The sequence below is a fragment of the Callorhinus ursinus genome, unplaced genomic scaffold, assembly GCF_003265705.2.
Source record: "Callorhinus ursinus isolate GAN/ISIS: 27379988/994484 unplaced genomic scaffold, GSC_fseal_2.0 scaffold124, whole genome shotgun sequence".
Classification (NCBI taxonomy): Eukaryota; Metazoa; Chordata; class Mammalia; order Carnivora; family Otariidae; genus Callorhinus; species Callorhinus ursinus.
This window is the reverse complement of record NW_027397186.1, coordinates 703,814-725,950: the sequence shown is the minus strand read 5'-3', so window position 1 is coordinate 725,950 and position 22,137 is coordinate 703,814. Positions and strand designations below refer to the sequence as shown.

Here is a 22,137-nt window from a genome sequence, read left to right as displayed (position 1 = left end):
ATGCCAATTTGGTTTTTTTTAAAGATTTTATTTATTTCTTTGAAAGACAGAGCGAGAGAGGGAACACAAGCGGGGGGGAGGGGGAGAGGGAGAAGCAGGCTCCCTGCTGAGCTGAGAGCCCAATGCGGAGACTCCATCCCAGGACCCTGAGATCATGACCTGAGCCGAAGGCAGACGCTTAACAACTGAGCCACCCAGGCGCCTCTAGATGCCAATTTGTACAAACAATTCCAAATCTGATCTTAATTTCTCTTTCTTCTTTGATTTTGTATAGAGAGGGAAGAAGAGAGACTTTTTTAAAGAACTGGATATTTTTTCAATAAAAGTGAAAGTTCAGCTATACTCAAAGAATATTTTTAAGTGTGACAGTAGCCATTATATGAAGTTTTAGAATGTTTTTCTTAGATTTACTTTGTAGTTCAACAGTTTTTCAAAGTGCACATTGGGTGCATATATTTTTGTGCTAGGGATTTCTAAATGGCTTAAACTAATCCAACCAGACACTATTAGCTTCTGATTTTCCTCCTGATTTTCTAACCATTGCTTCTTAGAATCCTTGAAAATTCTCCCTTCCTCCTGTTCTTCATATGGAAAAAATAGTAAATTTATTTAAGAGAAACATATTAAGTAAAATTATGGGTGATACATTTCATAAAGATCACATAGATGGTAGAGAATGAGTAAAATTCAGCAAATAAAGGATTGTGTTTATGTTTGTGGGGTTTTGAAATATTGTTTGATAGACAAAGAATATTGTCATGTGTAATATTTTTATTATATGATATCCATTTTACCTTTTCTCTCATTTCAGCACTTCCAGGTTTGATATACAAAACACTATGTCTGAAAGACACCAACAACAAACATATGTTCTTCCATCAGAGAAATTTGGGACATACAGAAATGAAGGTAAAAGGATTTTTATATTATCATATTTTTAAGATAACTATGCTAATATGCAATTTGAATATCAAAGAGAGAGGTAGTGTCTTAGTCCATTCAGGCTGCTTTAACAGAACATCATGGAATTTACAACTGAGAGTTTCCAAGTGAGCCAATTCACAGAATATTTCACAGACCATATCTTTTTGCTATTGTAAATGATATATTCACAATGAAATATTATTTTCTATTTGTACAATTCTTTTGTATATATTAGTATTACATCCAATAAATTGGTTAATCTCTATTCTTATAATTTTCTGTAGATTCTCTGGAATTTTTTATGAAGACAGTTTTGTTTCTTCACTCTTACACACTTATTAATTTATGTATATATGTATGCATTTATTTATTTTGGTTAACTGCACTCATTCTCTGCCTAGGAGACTCAGTCAGATGTTGAACAGAACTGATTATATGAGGGGTGCCTGTGTGGCTTAGTTGGTTGAGCGTCTGACTCTTGATTTTGGCTCAGGTCATGATCTAAGGGTTGTGAGTTTGAGCCCCATGTTGGGCTTTGTGCTCAGTGCAGAGTCTGCTTGAGATTCTTTCCTTCTCTCTCTGTCCCGCCCCCCACTCATGCTCTCTCTCTCTCTCTTAAATAAATAAATTCTTTTTTTAAAAGAACTGATTATATGAGTCATCCTTGCCTCTTCTGGTTAAAATGGAATGCTTTTAATGTTTCACAATTATGTATGGTGTTTGTTGTCTTTTTAAAAAAATGCATGTTATCAGTTTAAAGAAATAGCTCTCTATTCTTGGTTAGCTGAGAGTTGTTGTTTAATCTTGATTGGTTATTAAGTTTTATTTATGTCCTTTTCTTATGAAATCTTTGTGATGATTATCATTTTCCTGCTTCTTTATCTTATTAACTTAATGGATTACATTATGGATCTCCTAATGTTAAACCACACTGCAAGTTTGGGATAAACACAACTTTGTTATGTTGTATTATCTGTTTTACCCATTGCTGGATTTGGTTTGCTAATTTCCAATTTTTTGCATTTCTATAACTAAGATTGAACAAAAATTTTGCCTTTTAATGCATTATTTGTCAAGAATCCTCTTTATATTAAAAAGGAAAACCCTTATATTATTATTTTCTATTTCTTCAATTTAAAAGAATATTTTATGACACATGAAAATTATTTGAAATTCTCGTGTCTGTGGCCATACTTAAAGTTTTACTGGAACAGAGCCATGTTATATGTATAGCAGCCTTTGGTTGACAACAACAGATTTGAATAGCTCTTGATAGAGCTATTCTCAGGTGTGGGGATTGATTTTCCAAACATTCAAATATGTAAAAGCCATTCTCACCTTGCAGGGCCCACAAAAACAGGCCGCAGGAGCGGTTTGGTCCATGGGCCATAGTTTGCCAGTTCCCTGCTCTATGCTAATGGAATCACTAGGTCTCCAAAATAGCACTGAGTGGAAGGTCAGCAAATGAGATGGAAATCATTCCTAGGCTCTCCTGGCAAGCATAAACCAAAAACTGACACTTTAACACAGTTTTCAGTCTTGGTTGCACACTGCAGTCATGTGGACAGTTTAAAAAATGTAGTTGCCTAGTCTGATTCCAATTCTGCTTTAATTGTTGCAGGTATACCCTGGTGCTAGAATTTTTTCCTTTTTTTATAATTTCTTTTTCTCAAATTTTTATTTAAATTCTAGTTAGTTAACATATAGTGTAATACTGGTTTCAGGAGTACAATTTAGTGATTCATGACTTACATATTACACCCATGGCTCATCATAAAAAGTGCCCTCCTTAATACCCATCGCCCATTTAGCCCATTCCCCATCCACCTCCCTCCATCATCCCTGTTTGTTCTCTATCATTAAGAATCTCTTATCGTTTGTTTTCCCCTCTATTTTTCCCTTATGTTCATCTGTTTGTTTCTTAAATTCCACATAGGAGTAAAATAATATCATGTTTGTCTTTTTCTGACTGACTTCTTTCACCTAACATAATGCACTCTAGCTCTATCCACATCATTGCAAATGGCAAGATTTCATTCTTTTTGATGGCTGAGTAATATTCCACCCTATGTATATACCACTTTTTCTTTATCCATTCATCAGTTGATGGACATTTGGGCTCTTTCCATAGTTTAGCTATTGTAGATAATGCTGCTACAAGCATAGGGGTTCACGTGCCCCTTCAAATCAGTATTCTTGTATCCTTTGGGTAAATACCTAGTGGTGCATTTGCTGTATCTTAGGGTAGGTCTATTTTAACTTTCTGAGAAACCTCCACACTGTTTTCCACAGTGGCTGCACCTCTGTTTATATTCCCACCAACTGTGTAAGAGGGTCCCCTTTTCTCCACATCTTCGCCAACATCTATTGTTTCCTGTGTTTTTAATTTTAGCCATTCTGTTGGGTTGAGGTGGTATCTCATCGTGGTTTTGATTTGTATTTCCTTGATAATGAGTGATGTTGAGTATCTTTTCATGTGTCTAATGGCTATCTGGGTGTCATCTTTGGAAAAATGTCTATTCATGTCTTCTCATTTCTAAACTGGATTATTTGTTTTTTGGGTGTTGAGTTTGAGAAGTTCTTTATAGATTTTAGATACTAATCCTTTGTCAGATATGTCATATTATAAATATCTTCTACAATTCCATAAGTTGCCTTTTAGTTTTGTTGATTGTTTCCTTCATTGTGTGAAATTTTTTATCTTGATGAAGTCCCAACAGTTCATTTTTGGTTTTGTTTCCCCTGCCTCTAGAGTCGTGTCTAGTAGAGTCATGTCTAGTAACAAGTTGCTACAGCCGAGGTAAAAGAGGTTGCTCCTTGTGTGCTCCTCTAGGATTTTGATGCTTTCCTGTCTCATGTTTAGGTCTTTCATTCATTTTGAATTTATATTTGTGTATGGTGTAAGAAAGTGTTCCGGTTTCATGCTTCTGCATGCTGCTGTCCAGTTTTCCCAGCACCATTTGAAGAAACTATTTTTTTCAATTGGATGTTCTTTCCTGCTTTGTCAAAGACTAGTTGACCCTATAGTTGTATGTCCATTTCTGGGTTTTCTATTCTGTTCCATTGGTCTATGTGTCTGGTTTTGTGCCAGTACCATACTGTCTTGATGGCTACAGCTTGAATTCCGGAATTTTGATGCCACCAGCTTTGGTTTTCTTTTTCACAATTCCTTTGGCTATTCGGGGTCTTTCGTGGATCCATACAAATTTGAGGATAGTTTGTTCTAGGTTTTTGAAAGATGTTGTTGGTATTTTGCTAGGGATTGCATTGTATGTGTAGATTTCCTTGGGTAATATAGACATTTTAACAATATTTGTTCTTCCAATCCATGAACATGAAATGTTTTTCCATTTCTTTGTGTCTTTTTCAATTTCTTTCTTAAGTGTTCTATATTTTTCAGTGTACAGACCTTTTACCTCTTTGGTTAGGTTTATTCCTAGGTATCTTATTGTTTGGGGTGCAATCGTAAATGGGATTGATTCCTTAATTTCTCTTTCTGCTGCTTCATTATTGGTGCATAGAAATGCAACAGATTTCTGTACATTGATTTTATATCCTGTGACTTTGCTGAATATATGTATTAGTTCTACCAGTTTTTTGGGTTTTCTACATAGAGTATCATGTTGTCTGCGAAGAGTGAAATTTGATTTCTTCCTTGCTAATTTGGATTCCTTTTATTTCTTTTTGTTGTCTGATTGTTGAGGCTAAGACTTCCAGTACTATGTTAAATAGTAATGGTGAGAGTGGACATCCCCGTCTTGTTCATGACCCTAGAGGAAAAGCTCTCAGTTTTTCCCCGTTGAGGTTGGTAATAGCTGTGTCTTTAATATATGGCCCTTATGATGTTGAGGTATACCTACTTTGTTGAGTGTTTTTATCAAGAATGGATGTTGTACTTTGTCAAGTGCTTTTTCTGTATCTAATAAGATCATACAGTTCTTATCCTTTCTTTTATTAATGTGGTGTATCACATTGATTGATTTGTGAATATTGAACCACCCCTGAAGCCCAGGAATAAATCCCACTTGATAGTGGTGAATAATTCTTTTAATGTACTGTTGGATTCAATTTGCTAGTTGAGAATTTTTGCACCCATATTCATCAGGGATATTGGCCTATAATTCTCTTTTTTAGTGGGGTCTTTGGTTTTGGAATCAAGGTAATGCTGGCCTTGTAGAATGAGTTTAGAAGTTTTTCTTCCATCTATTTTTTGGAACAGTTTAAGAAGAATAGGTATTAACTCTTCTTTAAATGCCTGGTAGAATTCCCTGGGAAGCCATCTGGCCCTGGACTTTTGTTTGTTGGGAGATTTTTGATTACTGATTCCATTTCTTTGCTGGTTATGGGTCTGTTCAAATTTTCTATTTCTTTCTGTTTCAGTGTTTGTAGTTTGTATGTTTCTAGAAATTTGTCCATTTCTTCCAGATTGCCCAGTTTGTTGGCATACAATTTTTTATATTCTCTTATAATTTTTGCATTTCTCTGGTGTGGTTGTGATCTCTCCTCTTTCTCTCATGATTTTATTTGGGTGCTTTCTCTTTTCTTTTTGGTAAGTCTGGCTAGGAGCTTATCTATTTTATTAATTCTTTCAAAGAACTAGCTCTTAGTTTTGTTGATCTGTTCTACTGTGGGTTTTTGCTTTGTTTTGTTTTTATATCATTTATTTCTGCTCTAATCTATTATTTCCCTTCTTCTGTTGGCTTTAGGTTTCATTTGCTGTTTCTTTTCTAGCTCCTTTAGGTGTAAGGTTAGGTTGTGTATCTGAGACTTTTTTTACTTCTTGAGATAGGCCTGTATTGCAATATTCTTCCCTCTTAGGACTGCCTTTGCTGCATCCCAAAGGTTTTGAACTGTTGTGTTTTCATTTTCACTTGCTTCCATGTATTTTTTAAATTTTTTTCTTTAATTTCCTGGTTAACTCGTGCATTCTTTACCAAGACGTTTTTAACCTCCATGTATTTGTAGTCTTTCCAAATTTTTTTCTTGTGGTTGACTTCAAGTTTCATAGCATTGTGGTCTGAAAATATGCATGCTATTATCTTGAACTTTTTGTATTTTTTGAGGCTTGATTTGTGACCCAGTATGTGATCTATTCTGGAGATTGTTTCATGTAGACTCTAAAAGAATGTGTATTCTGCTGCTTTAGGATGAAATGTTCTGAATAAATCTATTAAGTCGATCCAGTCCAATGTATCATTCAAAACCATTGTTTCCTTGCTGATTTTCTGCTTAGATGATATGTCCATTGCTATAAGTGGGGTGTTAAAGTATTGTATTATTATCAATGAGTTTCTTTATGATTGTTATTAACTGATTTATACATTTGGCTGCTCCTGAGTTGGGAGCATAACTATTTGCACTTGTTAGATCTTCTGGATAGACAGACCCCTTAATTATGATATAATGCCCTTCTGCATCTCTAGGTATAGTCTTTGGTTTATTTTTTTTAAGATTTTATTTATTTATTTGCTAGAGAGAGAGAGCATAGGGGAGAGAGAGTGAGCAAGAGTACAAGCAGGAGGAGCTGCAGGCAGAGGGAGAAGCAGGCTCCCTACTGAGCAAGGAGTCCAATGTGGGACTCGATCGTGACCAGAACTGAAGGCAGCCGCTAAACTGACTGAACCACCCAGGCGTCTCTAGTCTTTGATTTAAAATCTAGTTTTTATGGTATAATTGTGGATACTCAAGCTTTATTTTGATGTCTATAAGCATAATAGGTGGTTCTCCATCCCCTTTCAATCTGCAGATGTCTTTAGGTCTAAAACAAGTGTCCTGTAGGCAGCAGATAGATGGGGCTTTTTTTTTTTTTATCCATTCTGATACCCTGTGGTTCTCCATCCCCTTTCAATCTGCAGATGTCTTTAGGTCTAAAACGAGTCTCCTGTAGGCAGCAGATAGATGGGGCTTTTTTTTTTTATCCATTCTGATACCCTGTCTTTTGATTGAAGCATTTAGTACATTTACATTCAGAATGATTATTGAAAGATATAAATTTAGTGCCATTGTGTTACCTATAAAGTTGATATTTCTGGTGATGTTCTCTGTTCCTTTCTAGTCCTTGTTGCTTCTGGTCTTTTTTTCCCCACTCAGAGTCACCTTTAGTATTTCTTGCAAGGCTGGTTTAGTGGTCTTGAATTCCTTTAGTTTTTGTTTATCTGAGAAACTCTTTATCTCTCCTTCTATTCTGAATGACAGTCTTTCCAGATAAAGTATTCTTGGCTACATATTTTTCCCATTCAGCATGTTGAATATATCATGCCACTCACTCTGGCCTGCCAAATTTCTGTGGACAGTTCTGCTGCAACCTGATCTGTCTTTCCCTTGCAGGTTAAGGACTTTTTTCCCTTGCTGCTTTCAGCATTCTTTCCTTGTCTGTGTAGTTTGTGAGTTTGACTATGATAGGTCTTAGTGATGGCCAGCTTTTGTTGAATTTAATGGGAGTTCTCTGTGCTTGGATTTCAATGTCTATGTCCTTACTCAGATTAGAAGTTTTCAGGTGTAATTTGCTCAAATAAACCTTCTGTCCCTTTCTCTCTCTCTTCGTCTTCTGAGATTCCTATGATATGAATGTTATTAACCTTTAAGGAGTTGCTGAGTTTCCTACATCTACATTTGTGATCCAATACCTTTCTTTCCCTCTTCTTTTCAGCTTCATTATTTTCCATCATTTTATCTTCTATATTACTGATTTATTCCACCACTTCATCCAACCTCATTGTCATGGCATCTAGTCAGGTTTGCATCTCAGTTATAGCATTTTTTATTTCAGCCTGACTAGTTTTTAGTTCTTTTATCTCTGCAGTAAGTGATCCTGTAGTGTCTTCTATGCTTTTTTCAAGCCCAGGTAATATCCTTATAATTGTTGTTTTAAATTTTGGTTCAGACATCTTACTTATATCTGTATTGATTAAATCCCTGGCTTTACTTCTTCCTGTTCTTTCTTTTGGGGTGAATTCTTCTGTCTTGTTATCTTGTCTAGGTCACTGTTTTTTGTGTGTGATTGTTAGGAAAGCCTTTATATTCCTGCTCCTGAGAATAATGGCTATATTAAGAAGAGGGCCAAAAAAAAAAAAGTCCTATATGTACTCTGCTCCAGTGTTTTAGCTGCTCCTACCCTCAGGTCAGTCCTCTGCAGAGTTTCTTTTTTGCCTGCAGTGGGGAGTGTTTGGACCTTGTCTACTGTGTGGCAAGTTTTAACTAGGTGTCTTTTGGTCGGCTTGTTAAAAGAAGCTAGATCCTATTTCCCCCAGAGCTGAAGCTTTGCAGCACTCTATGATCAGTAAACTTGGTGCTTATGAGGGGTTTGTGCTGGTCTTCTAGGGGTGGGGCCTGCTAAACTGATTCCAGAAGAACTTGCCTAGGAAAGATGCTCCTGCAGGGTGCAGGGGGGTGGGGTTTGACGTAAGTAGCTCCAGCCTCCACTGGGGGCACTGTGTTGCTCACTGAAGTCTTTCAGTGCTGATGGGTGGGGATGGGGAATGGCCTTGTCCCACTCTCTTGCCTTCGAGCAGGGAGTTTGCACCTGTCACTCTTCACAGAAGAGCAAACAATCACCCATATTGTGTCCCTGGCTTCTGTCAGATCCATGCCTTTACCCTGTCTGTGTCTGAGCTATCTGCCTGCCAGATGGCAAAGTACTCCTGTGTTTTACCTCAGGCATGCAGCTGGGTTTCAAAACTCCAAATTTTAGGAACCCACATGGCCTGGACCTGCACTGGTCCTCTGGGAGAGGGTCTCACTACACTTCCCGGTTTGCAGGTTTGTTCCAGAGAAGCGGTGACACAACCACACTGCAGTTCAGAGATTATGGTAAACTGCAGCAAAAAGTTGGCACCAAGGTTTTCTGCCCTCAGCTGGTGTCTTTGTTCCTATGCTAGGGAATAGGGCAGCATGTTGGCACTGCCAGTTCTTTTGTCCCGGAGAGGCTGTGCCACCACTCCCAAATTCACTCCAAAGAAGGGGAATTGTTTCTCCCCATGCCACCCAGGGGATCCTCAGACCACGCTGCCCACTTCTGGGTCTCTGCCCTCCTTCCACACAGGAGCACCACTAGGCATGACCCCGGTGATGGCTCAGACTTTTAAAATTTCAAACTTTGCACTCAGCTGCTTATAATAACTTGTGGTAGTCAGTCCCCCCGCCCTTTCCCCAGTTAGTGGTTTTGGAGAAGAATTTTTCTTGTGTAATCCCCTACCTGCTGCTTCTCTCTCTCTCCCCCTCTCCCTCTCCCTCCTCTCTGTGATCAAGGCTACCTCCACTTCCCAGCACCTACAGTCTTTTCTCCCCCAAATCAACTCTCTGCAGCTCCTACCTTCCACAGGTGGTCATTTTTCTACCTATAGATGTGCAGTTTTGTTCTCTCAGTCCTCAGATTGATTTCTTGGGTGTTCAGAATGATTTGATATTTATCTAGCTGTGTTCGAGGGATGAGGCAAGTTTAATGTCCCCCTACTACTTTGCCATCTTAACTCCTCCCTCTTTTTTCTATCTCCCCAAGTGGCTCTAGTATGTGAACAAGGTTCAGAACTACCTGAATGATTTAAATGATGACAGTGTAAATATTTAACAATATTTCATTTGAAAATTTTATACTTGTGGTTTTGGAATAATAATATTACATTAATAAATACATATAATATGCCAATAGTAATAAACAAGGTGCAGATGAAAGCCAAGCACCCATGAGCACAGTGCTGACTTGGCAGTGAAGCTTTCTTTGCAGGAGACAATTACAACCCAGGGTAAGGATGGAAGAGACAGAACAAACTCAACAAATCAAATGATTTGCACTAAGGGAATATTTTAAAAAAATAGAAAAAGCTGAACAGGACCTTAAGATAATATTTTCTAGAGAGATAAAAGAGTGATAAAGGAAGAAGTTATATCCATTATAAAAGAATAGAAAACTGATCAAGAAATATGGCTGATTTAACATAAAGATTCACTTTCACTTCTTCCTGAAATCTCATTAAAATAATATCAAAAGTATACAGATACATGTGATGGGATATTACTCAGCAATAAAAAAAGGCAAAAACCTGGGCGGATCTCAAAAACATTGTGCTGACTTAAAGAAGCCAGACACAGAGGCATACAGGGTGTATGATTCCATTTATATGAGATTCTAGAGCAGACAAAATGAATATGTAGTGACAGAATGCAGATCAAGGTTTACATGGAGATGAGAGAAAAAGAGACTAATTTGCTATGGTATATACGCATGTGGTATATGCTTTATATTTGATCAAGGTGGTGGTTAGCTCTAATCCCTGATTTTTACATATAAATAATTTGGGATCAGGATAAACTGGGTGAATAGTCCAAATTGTTGCAGCTTATTAATCAGAGAGAAGACAGGGGAATCTGATTATCAATAATAAATTATTTCTATTGTGCTGTGTAATGAATCAATAAGAGTAGTGCTTCCCCCCAAGCACCTGACAAAACCTCAACCCAGCCGTGTATACTAGTGAAGCGTGGACATGAAAGTATAAATATCTGCATTCCAATCACCCATTTTTAAACACAGTTGACATTCTTATGTTCTTTTACCTTGACTTCTTTGTGTTTATATTTATAAATCAAAACAAACTTTCACTAATATTTATTTCTGAATAATGTATTATAATGTACATTTTTTAAAATTGTGGTAAAAAACACAGAACATAAATTTACCATCATAACCATTTCTAAGTATATAGTTCAGTACTGTTAAGTATACTCACATTGTTGTGAAACCAATCTCCAGAACTTTTTCATCTTACAAAACTGAAACTATATTAAACAGCAGGTTCTCCTTGCCCTTTCCCCCAACCCCTGATAACCACCATTCTACTGTCTGTTTCTATGAATTTGACTACCTAAGATACATCATAAGAGTGGAATCATATAATATTTGTTTTATTGTGACCAGCTTATTTCATTTAGCATAATATTTTCAAGGTTCATCCATTTTGTAACATGTGACAGGATTTTCTTCCATTTTAAGCTTGAATAATGTCTTATTGTATGTATATACCAAAATTTTTTTATCCATTCATCCATCAGTGAACATTTTACCATCTACCTCTTGGTTGTTTATGAATAGTGCTATGAACATGCATATGCAAATATCTCTTTGAGACTCCACTTTCAACTCTTAATATATAACCAGGATTGGGATTGTTGGGTCATATGATAGTTTTTTTTTTTTTTGAGGAATCACCATACTATTTTCCATAAAGGCTATATTGTTTTGCATTTCCACCAACAGTGCACAAGGCTTCCAGTTCTTCACATCTTCACAAACACTTGCTCTGTTTGGGTTTTTTTGTAGCCATCTTAATAGGTGTAGGTGGTAGCTCATTGTGGTTTTTATTTATATCCCTCTGCTGATTAGTGATGTTTCCTTCTATTCCTATTTTGTCAAGTGTTTTCTTTTTTAATTATGAAAATGTGTTGAATTATGTAAAATGTTTTTCTGTATAACTGTGATTATCAGTTTGTTTTTGTCCTTCATTCTGTTAATGTAGTTTATTACATTGATTGATTTTCACATGTTGAGCTATTCTTGCATCCTATGCATAACTTGCACTTGGTCATGGTGTATAAACCTTTTAATGTGCTGTTGCATTTGGTTTGCTCATATTTTGTTGAGGATTTTGCATCATTATTCACCAGGGATATTGGCCTATAGTTTTCTTGTAGTGTCTGTCTGGCTTTGGTATAAGGGTAACGCTGGTCTCCTAGAATAAGCTTGGAAGTGTTCCTTCTTCAGTTTTTTGGACAGGTTTCATATGGCATTCATTCTTTAAATATTTGATAAAATTCTCCAGTGAAAGGCATCTGGCCCTGGGCTTTACCTTGTTGGGAGGTTTTTGATAATTGATGCACTCCCCTTACTGTCGATCTGTTCAGATTTTCTATTTCAGTTATGATTCAATCTTGGTAGCTTGTGTTTTTCTAGGAATTTATTTCTTCTAGGTTTTCCAATTTGTTGACATACAATTGTTCATAGTATACTCCTATAATACTTCCCATTTCTGTAGTATCAGTTGTATTGTCCTTCTTTCATTTCTGACTTTAGTTATTTGGATCTTTATTTTTTTCTTAGTGAATCTAACTAAAGGGTTGTCAATTTTGTTTATCTTTTCAAAACCCCAACTCTAAAGTTTTGTTGATTTTTTCTATTGTTTATCTTTTCTCTATTTCATTTATCTTTGCTCTTACTGAATTATTTCCTTCCTTCTGCTAGTTTTGCGTTTAGCTTGGCCTTTTTCTAATTTCTTGAAGTATAAAAGTATGTTGTTGATTTGGGATCTTTCATCTTTTTAATGTACACATTTAAAACTATAAACTTCCTTGTTAGCACTGCTTATGCTGCATCCCATAAGTTTTGGTATGTTTTATGTTCATTTTAATTTGTCTAGAAGTAGTTTCTAATTTCCTTTGTAATTTCTTTGGCCCATGGGTTGTTTATGAGTGTGTTGTTTAATTTCAGTACATTCATGGATTTTCCAGTTTTCCTCATACTATTGATGTCTAGTTTCATTCCATTGTGATTGGAAGAGATATTGGTATTATTTCAGTCTTCTTGAGTTTGTTAAGACTTAACGTTGTGGCCTTACATGGAGTCCTGGAGAATGTCCCATGTGCGCTTGAGAGGAATGTATGCTGTTCTTGGGGGAGTGTTTTGTATGTGTTTCTTTGGCCCAATTAATCTATACTGTTGCTTAAGTCTTCTATTTCCTTATTGATCTTCCATCTGGATGTTCTATCCATTATTGAAAGTTAGGTATTACAGTCTCCTACTATTATTGTGTTGTTGTTTATTTCCCCCTTCAATTTTATCAAAGATTCCTTCATATATTTAGGAACTCTGTAGTTTAGTGCATACATACATAAATAATTGTTATATCATCTTGCTGAATTGATCCTTTTACTATTATATAATGTCCTTCTTTGTCTTTTCTGACAGTTTTTTACTTAATGTATATTTTGTCTGGTGTTAGTATAGCCACTGCATCCCTCTTTTGGTTACCATTTGCATAGAATATCTTTTCCACCTTTTCACTTTCAGCTTATGTATGTCCTTAGATCTAAAGTTAATCTCTTGTAGAGAGCATATAGTTGGATCTTGTTTTTTCAATCCATTCAACCAATCTATGTCTTTTGATTGGGGAGATAAATGCATTTATATTTAAAGTAATAACTGATGGGAAAGGACTTACTATTGCCATTTTGTTCATTATTTTCTGTATGTCTTATAGCTTTTTTGTCCCTACTTTCTTCTCTCACTGTCTTCCTCTGTATTTAATTGATGTTTTGTAATGATATGTTTTGATTCCCTTCTCATTTGCTTTTGCATATATTCTATAGATATTTTCTTTGTGGTTATCATTGTAATTACATAAAACATCTTAAAGTTATTGGGGCGCCTGAGTGGCTCAGATGGTTAAACATCTGCCTTTGGTTTAGGTCATGATCCCGGGGTCCTGGGATTGAGCCCCACATCGGGCTCCTGGCTCAGTGGGGAGCCTGCTTCTCCCTCTTCCTCTGCCTCTCCCCCTGCTCATTCTCTCTCTCTCTTTCTGTATCTCTCTCTCTCAAATGAATAAATAAAATCTTTTTAAAAAATTATAGCATTTGTTTTAAATTGATAACAATTTAACTTCAATTGCATACAAAAACTTTACTGCTTTACACCTCCACCTCCCCTACTTTATGCTATTGAGATTGCACATTACATCTTTATATATTGTATATTCATTAACATAGATTTATAGGTTTTTAAAAATATTTCTGTCATTTAAATTCCCATTGTCATTTAATGCACCAAAATTACAATAGTACAGGTTACTATATTTGCCCATGTATTTATCTTTACTGCAGAATCTAATATTTTCATACAGCTTAGTGTTTCTGTCTAGAATTCTTTTATTTTAGCTTGGACTCCCTTTAGTATTTCTTGTAGAACAATTCTAGTGAGAATGAACTCCCTCAGCTTTTGTTTATCTGGAAAAGTTTTAATTTCTCCTTCATTTGTTAAAGGCAATTTGCCAGATACAGTATTCTTTGTTGACAGTTATTTTTTTTTTTTTACTTCAGTACTTAAAATATATCATCTCACTCCCTTCTTGCCTGAAACGTTTTGGCTGACAAATCAACTGGTAATCATATAAAAAGTTCCCTTGTACATGATGAATTGCTTTTCTCTCTTTTTTTTAAGATTTTATTTATTTATTTGACAGAGAGACACAGCGAGAGCAGGAACACAAGCAGGGGGAGTGGGAGAGGGAGAAGCAGGCTTCCCACTGAGCAGGGAGCCCGATGTGGGACTCGATCCCAGGACCCTGGGATCACGACCGAGCCGAAGGTAGACGCTTACCGACTGAGCCCCACTGGTGCCCGAATTGCTTTTCTCTTGATGCTTACAAGATTCTCTCATTGTCTTTGACTTTAGACAATTTGATAATGTAGTTTAGTGTGATTCTCTTTGAATTTATCCTAATTGGAGTTTCTTCAGCTTCTTGAGTCATCATGTCCATGTCTTTCCTCAGATTTGGGAAGTTTGGGCCATTATTTTTGCAAATAAGCTCTCTGCCCATTTTTCTTTTATTTCTGAGATTCCCCTAATGCATATATTGTTCTTCTTTATAATGCCTCATAAGTCCCATAGGTCTCCTTACTTTTCTTTATTCTTTTGTCTTTTTGCTCCTCTGACTCAGTGATTTCAAATGACCTGTCTTCATGTTCACTGATTATTTCTTCTGCCTGACCAATTCTACTGTTGAACCCCTTACAGATTTTTCAGTTGTTTTTGTATCTTGCAGCTCCAGAATTTTTGCTTTTTTTGTAGTGTTTATCATTTTGTTGATGATCTCATTTTGTTCAGACATCGTTTTCCTGTTTCATCCAGTTCTCTGTCTGTTTTCATTTTTAGCTTATTGAGCATCTTTAGGATCATTATTTTAAATTCTTTGTCAGACAGCTCACAGATCTTTTTATTTTACAGTTTCTGGAGTTTTATTTTATTCTTTTAACTGGACCATATTTCCCTGTTTCTTTGTAGGCCTTGTAAATTTTGCTGATACTTGGGCATTTGAAAAAGCAACCAACTCTGCCAGTTGTTGTGTGCGGGCTTCATGCAGGGGATGACCTTCGCTAAGGTCAACCTTGCTGGAAGCTCTAAGACCTTTCATACCTTTTCTGGTCTCTTGCTCTCCCTGGCATCTGCCTGTGAAACTGCAGTTCCAATTTCCTGCTCACCTCTGTTTTCAGCACTTTCTAAACTTTGATGCAAGCCCAGTAAGTTTTCTAATTTAAACAAGACAAATTCATCCTGGATCAGTCCCCTAACAAGCCATAATGTTAGATATATGGCCCACTCTTGTTTCCATCCCAAGGGAAGAGAAGGAATATGGGCGGCTTCCTCCCAGTTGTTCTATGGTGTGTCACAAAGGCAGAGGGGCATGAACAATCCTGCAAAACAACATGAATTTTACTACCCTTTTAGCAAAAATCCCTTCTTGGTTTTATAAGGGCTTGAAAGCTGTATTTTCTCAGTTGATCTCCAGTCTTTACAGAGGTATTCTGGTTCATATGTTGTTGTTAACTCAATGTCTCTGATGGGGAAGGAAGGCCTGTAGCTTCCTGGTCAACCATGTTGCTGACATCACTCTGTAATACACAGTTTTGTATCCTGACTTTTTTTTCTTTCACATAGTGTCATAAGGTGTCAGGAGTATTCTATCTTGTTTTTTGAGCCTACTACTTAAACTTGAATCATTTTTTTATAGAGAGAAAGAGAGCAGGAGTGGGAGGGAGGGGCAGAGGGAGAGGGAGAGAGAGAATCTTAAGCAGCGTGGAGCCTGACATGGGGCTTGATCTCACAACTCTGAGATCATGACCTGAGCCAAAATCAAGAGTCAGATACTTAACCAACTGAGCTATCCAGATGCCCCACACTTTTTAAAATAATAATACATTTTTAGCAAAAATACTGGAACTCAGAATGTAAGCCCCCTTTCAAATCAGTCTGTATGCCTGTTTCAGAGTGTAAGCTTTTTATTTTGGTTGTCTTAATCAGATAAATGTCAGATAATTTCACACTAAGGCTATCCTGTTTTATTGTTGCTACTTTATAAAATACATTAATAGCTGACCCACAATCTTCTCCCATACACCCATCTGTTTTCCTTCTCATTTTCCAGAGGACTAATAACAATGAATGCAAATAACACCCATTCATCCTTTACTAAACATCAGATGTTGTACTAAGTACTGACCTAATAATAGCTAACTTACAGTGTTTATTTGGTCACAGGCATTTCTCCAGGTGCTTTCCATGTATTTCCATATATTAACTCAATTTTCACAACTATAAGGCAAAACTGTTACTATTTTCAATTTAAGGGAAAAAAAATAAGGTGAGTTACCATGAGGTCAAAGTTACTTTCCCTGGACCATAGAATTTAGCACCAGGATTCAAACCCCCATTGATCTGACCTCTAACCCTATGCCCATAACCAATGATATATGACTCTGCGTTAGGGCTGAAATGAGCACTGGGATGGTACCCAAAGTCCAGTGGGCAATATTGGCTATGGTGTCTGGGACCAACATGACCTTAACTCTAGCCCTCTGTCCAAGAGACTCATCACTGTATGCCCTTCCCCTATATGATCTCTCTTTTCTCAGACTGTGTGGGAACTATTTCTCTGGTGTTCAGCTTGAAGATAAAGTAGCAGAGACAGACAAGTTATACATGGAAAGAAAGGACGGTTTCCAGAGAGGTGTATATTGCCAGGATGAATTCAGTTCTTCATAGACTTTTTCCATTTGTGTTTCATTCTCTTCCCAATGATCACCCTCATCTTTCTGGCCCATACATCCATCCCTTGGCCTTTTTGCTCTGTATGTCAGGTATCCATGCCCCTTCTTTCCCATCCTTGATTCGAGGGACAATCATTTCTACCCCTCTTCTGTCGATATCGGCCACTCCCTGATCCCATTGTCTTTCTATGTCAAAGAGCCTATAAAGCACAGACATATAATTATAAGTATATACTTTGGCATAGAATATTTTAAAGTGAAATGTCTGGGTCAAAGTGTAAGAATGACTTCTGAATGGTTAAGCATACTGTAGGAAATTAGATCCTCCTGCACTGTTAGTGGAGAAGTATATTGGTGTAAATATCCTTAGGAAATTGTCTCTTATAATTTAAAATATGATGTGCTTCTTCTGGGAAGCTGTAGAGCACAGAATAAAAACCTGGAACTGTCCTAAATCTCACGCCATGCTCCACTTGGTAATTTGGCTTCCACCATTAGAAATACCTTGTATAGAGAATTCTAATACTTCAAATTTGAAAATCAATTCAAATATTAAAATGCCAAGATGTAAAAAAAATTAAAGGGCATATTAAAAACAAGAAGCAAATATTGGGTGTATATATAGTATATAATACATGAAAAGAAAATGTACTTTAGGGTCCTGTTTTGTGTGGCAATGTACTTTCTAACATGATTTGAAATGCATGTATCTGTAATCTAATTATACAAATGTAAAACTGATAATATCAACACATGCCCATGCACACACACATGTTCATGCACACACTCTTGTTTTCCTCTGAGACAAGGACCATACTGCTGTCACAAAACTGAGCACTCACAGACATACATGTAGGTCCAGAACATTCTTCCTACATATACCAGGCACCCAGGAAGCTATATCAGCTGGATTTAAGGAAAACTTCTCATTTCTGCCACCAGATTGCAAAAGCCTCCCTTTCTCATGAGAGACTATGGACTCTCAGAAACAAACTGAGGGTTTTAGAGGGGAGGGGGGTGGGGGGATGAGTTAGCCAGTGACGGGTATTAAGGAGGGCATGTACTGCATGGAGCACTGGGTGTTATACGAAAACAATGAATCCTGGATCACTACATCAAAAACTAATGATGTATTGTATGGTGACTAACATAGCATAAAATAAAATTTAAAAAAAAAAAGCATCCTCAGATCAGAAAAGCAGTAGTTTTAGCATTAATCAAGAGGTGGGTAATTAGCTCTAATTCTAATTGTACACTAATAAAAAATACTAATTTTGCAAAAGACAAATTCAACACATGGTAGTTTTACAAGCAGGTTGTGAAACAGTTCTGCAGCCCATTTTTTTCTGGAATAAGTAGATGTGGGTAGAAATGATTGAGATGTATGGATTCTCAAAAGTGGCTTTGTTGATCGCAAATCTACATTGCCTGCATTCATTTAACAAATACTAATTAAGCCCCATTATATGCCAGACAGTGCCACCTCAGAGTGACTCCTAATCTGCAAACACTGTGATCCAAACAGATTTCTTCATCTAGTTCAAGACCCATATCTCCACTTGGTCCAAGGCACCTGTACCCACCCAAGCAAGAATGACTAACTCCTGCTCACAAAACATCATCCCTGGTCTGCTCACAGAAATCTGTCCTTGAGACCTGAAAGTCCACCATTAAAGGAGAATAAGCACACTAGCTAGAGGAACACTTAGGATGTGGAGGCGGACCAATAGGTGAGGACACAATTTCTGTTCCACCACTGACTTGGCTGAGAAATCCTGGGACATGTACCTAACACCTGTGAGCCTAATAATCATGATCTGGAAAGGGACTGTGGATACAATCGCTTTTGGACTTCTGTGAGGAGGTCAAAGAACTCTAGTGAGTCTGCGCAACACTGAGCCAATGTTGGTTGCCATTGGGCAAGTGGTGTTTTACTTCTCACCCTGTTCTTTCCCTACCATAGCAGGGATGCCATTACCATGTACTCGATGGCATAGCAATGATGTAGGCAGAATTCCAAACCGACACAGGAAGTAGCCATGCGAACACGCATGATGTCGTAAAGGATACTCACAACCATTTCTTCATGGGAGGATCAGTTAATACTGTGGTAGAGACTGAGGGGAAACCCAGGCAGCCTGGGTGAGAGGCACCAGCTGATTTCCGATGCTCCTGTTGTTGCCTTTGTTTTAGGCATGACAGTGAGACAAGGATCATGCTGAGAGGCAACCCTTCAGTAAGTGGATATGCGTGTGTGCACATGTGTGTGTGCATGGTCTCTCTGGCTTTTTAATCACATGCCCACTGTCCTATGAGATTCCCAAAACAAGGCTATGCTTGAGATCGCTCTTGTCTGAATCACCTTGATGAGGGAGGCCTCTGGCCCTGTTTAGACTTGGTTGGTCAGTTTGGGGATTGCTGTAGCTGTTACCTGGCTCACTTTTAACACTTTCCCCTTGACAACGTTATTTCTGAAGTAATGTCAGTTCTCAAAGATGACTCTGACGCCCCATACACACCATATGTTAACCATGGATTATTATTATTTTTAATATTTGAGTTTTTCCTTTCATTGGTGGATTTTTATGAAAATCAGTTGGTTTTCTGACATTCTCCAAAGGTCACTAATAAGGTTTCTCTTTGTTGTTGTTATTGTTGTTTAGTATCATTATGAACTCATGGCTTTTTAACATGTTGATGGGCTTCAAACCATTGTTTTGAGCAGAGGAGTTAAATGATTTGCATTATGTTCTGCTGTTGGGCTGAAAACAGACGGTAAGGGAGCAAGGATGAAAGTAGAGGGACCAGTTGGAAGGCAGTATAATCTAGGATATAGACGTTGGTGTCTTGGCCAGGGTGGTAATAATGGCGGTGGTGAAAAATGGCTAGATTCTGGATGTACTGGAGAGAGGAGACAGGAGAATTTCCTGATCAGTTGGATGTGGAGTGTGAGAGAGAGAGAGAGCACTCCAGGCTGCTTCCAAGTTTTGAGGACTGAGCCATTGGCATTTCAGGGTCAAATGCTCTACCCATGTTTAATTCCACTTCCAGTACCACACAGGGAAGGTCCCGAAGGTGGTGAGTACAGGATTATCCTGACAGCAAGGTCACATACTGAAAGCAATGACTCTCCAGAGGAATTAATCTGAGGCATGGTCGTAATCACTACATCATGGAGCAATCAGTAGTGAACAAATTTTTACTCATAAGTGTGCCCTGAGACAGCGTGGAGTAATTTAGGTACAAAATGTACAACACACAAACCGAGACAGCCTTAAATATTAGAACCCAAAAAGAAGCTGTTTTCTACCAGTCTAGGTACCTTAATCCTCCCCCCACTGCCTACTCAAACCACTAGTATTATTATCTGCTGTTACACTGTTTCATTTGAATGTGGTAAAAATAAAATACCCTTAGTGAATCCACTGTGGGAGAGAGAATTGGGACTCTTACTTCTGTAGATGCCAGAAAATTTCCAAATCTTTCCACATGGCAAATTATATATGTTAGCAGGGAGTATTTGCAGGGGGAGGGGTGGACATCAATACAACTCCTAAGAGTGAATACAGGGTGAAGTATCACCAAGACACTAAGTATACCTGTGGTTACAATATCCAAGAAAGTAGATATCAGAGCAAAGGAAATTGATAAGAGACAGAAAGAGGCATTATGTAATGATAAAAGGATCAATCCACTGGGGTGTCATAATGATCCTAAATGTGTACAGACCAAACAGATTCAAAATACATGAAGCAAAAAACTGATAGAGTTGAAAGGAGAAATAACCATATCCATAATTATAGTTGGGGCCTCCAACACCACTCCCCTGCTTTGCAAGGGATAAAATTACTAGAGACAAAACCAGCAAGGATATAAGAGATCTGAATAGCACAATAAATAGGATCTATATGAAATAAATATAGCACTCCACCCAACGACAACAAAGTACATTTGCCCCCCAATATCTATGTAATATTCATCAAGCTAGATCATCTCCTGGGCCATCAAACAAACCTCAACAAATTTTAAAAGAATTGAAATCACACAGAGTACATTCTCTGACCATAATAGACCCAAATTGGAAATCAATAATAGAAAGGAAAAAGAAGAATTCCTACACACTTGGAAATGCTAGTTGACATATTATCCCAGTTTGTCATTCAGATCCTTGTTATAGAGGAGCTGAGGTTAGGAAGAGTTGTCCCCTCAGCTGAAAGGCATTTCAGGCTGGACAAAAAGAAAGCTCACTCTGGATATTTCAAACTGAGTATTGTTGACCGCAAGGCTGGAGGGAGGGGGACAGCTTAGGAGGCTGTTACATCAGTCCCACCTGACATTAAAGCTTGAACTACACCAGCAAAGGAAGTACAGCTTGCTGATTGTTAGTGGGATCAGTTTGGTGGCTGATTGTATTTGGGAAGCATGAGAGATTGCCTCCCTGGTATTGGTGTTGTTTTTAGACAGGCCTGAGAGAAGGTACAATTCAGATGTCTTCCCTGTGTATGGCTGGTTTCCAGTCTAACCCATGGATGCACACATCTCTGTTTTGTTTTGTTTTCTATTGTTTTTTTTTAATAAATCTGCTTCCTTCTTTAAAAGGTTCAATACAGTTTTCTCCTCCTCCTCCTCCCCCAAGATTCCTACCCTGATAGTGCCATCTGTCAAATAAGGCTCTCCTATCTGGACAAGCAGAGGAGTTTCCTTTCCAGGGTTTGAGAGATTGGACCCTTAGGGCAGGTTGACACTTTGCTTGCCCTACCATGGTGTTAGCCTAAGATGTGGTGCACGGTAAGTGGACCACTGATGTGTCTTCAAACTTGTATTTTTGTTCCCCTTTTGAGAATACAACGATGGTGGTAACTCACCTCAAGGAAGAAAGAAAGTTTGGAGTTCTTTCCAAAGTAATTTTGGCAAGAGGAGCCCTCAATATGAAGATGGTGGATATGAGCCTCAGCCTTCACACCTCCAGGAGGATGATGGAAATGTGTTGATGAGGGATGTCCAGGAGGACCCCCAAGTAAGACAGTAAGTGACCAGGCAGACTGGTTTGCATGCAGCAGCCCTTGGGACTGGGCGACTCTTTCACTCTCCCTGGTCTTCTTTTTCTTCTCTCACTGGAAAACTGAAGAATGCCAGAAGGGGAATAATAGCTAAGCAATCCTAATTGTAGTCCTGGTGACAGAGAGGTGAGGGTGTATAGAAGAAGACTTTCTTAGCATTTATGGTCACCCTCCTCCTCTCCACTTCCCCTCCACAGCACTCCCTATAGCACCCGGCGCGACAAGAGGAGAGTGAAATGGCAAAATGAGGGCCATATCCATATTACTGTGTGGAGAGATAGAAAAACTCTGAAGAGAGAAATGGGGGAGAACACACAAGATGGAACCCCAGGGAGCTGGT

At 37.8% G+C, this 22,137-nt stretch overlaps 1 protein-coding gene across 1 annotated transcript in view; it reads left to right on the top strand.

Moving 5' to 3' along the window:
- LOC112820745 (nuclear RNA export factor 2-like) overlaps window positions 1–22,137 on the top strand; it is an 84,971-nt gene that overhangs the window by 762 nt on the left and 62,072 nt on the right. The window contains exons 2-4 of the mRNA XM_025867739.2: window positions 812–909; window positions 21,579–21,762; window positions 21,995–22,135. Of these exons, the coding sequence (XP_025723524.1) occupies window positions 812–909; window positions 21,579–21,762; window positions 21,995–22,135 (423 nt within the window). The remainder of the gene's footprint in view (window positions 1–811; window positions 910–21,578; window positions 21,763–21,994; window positions 22,136–22,137) is intronic.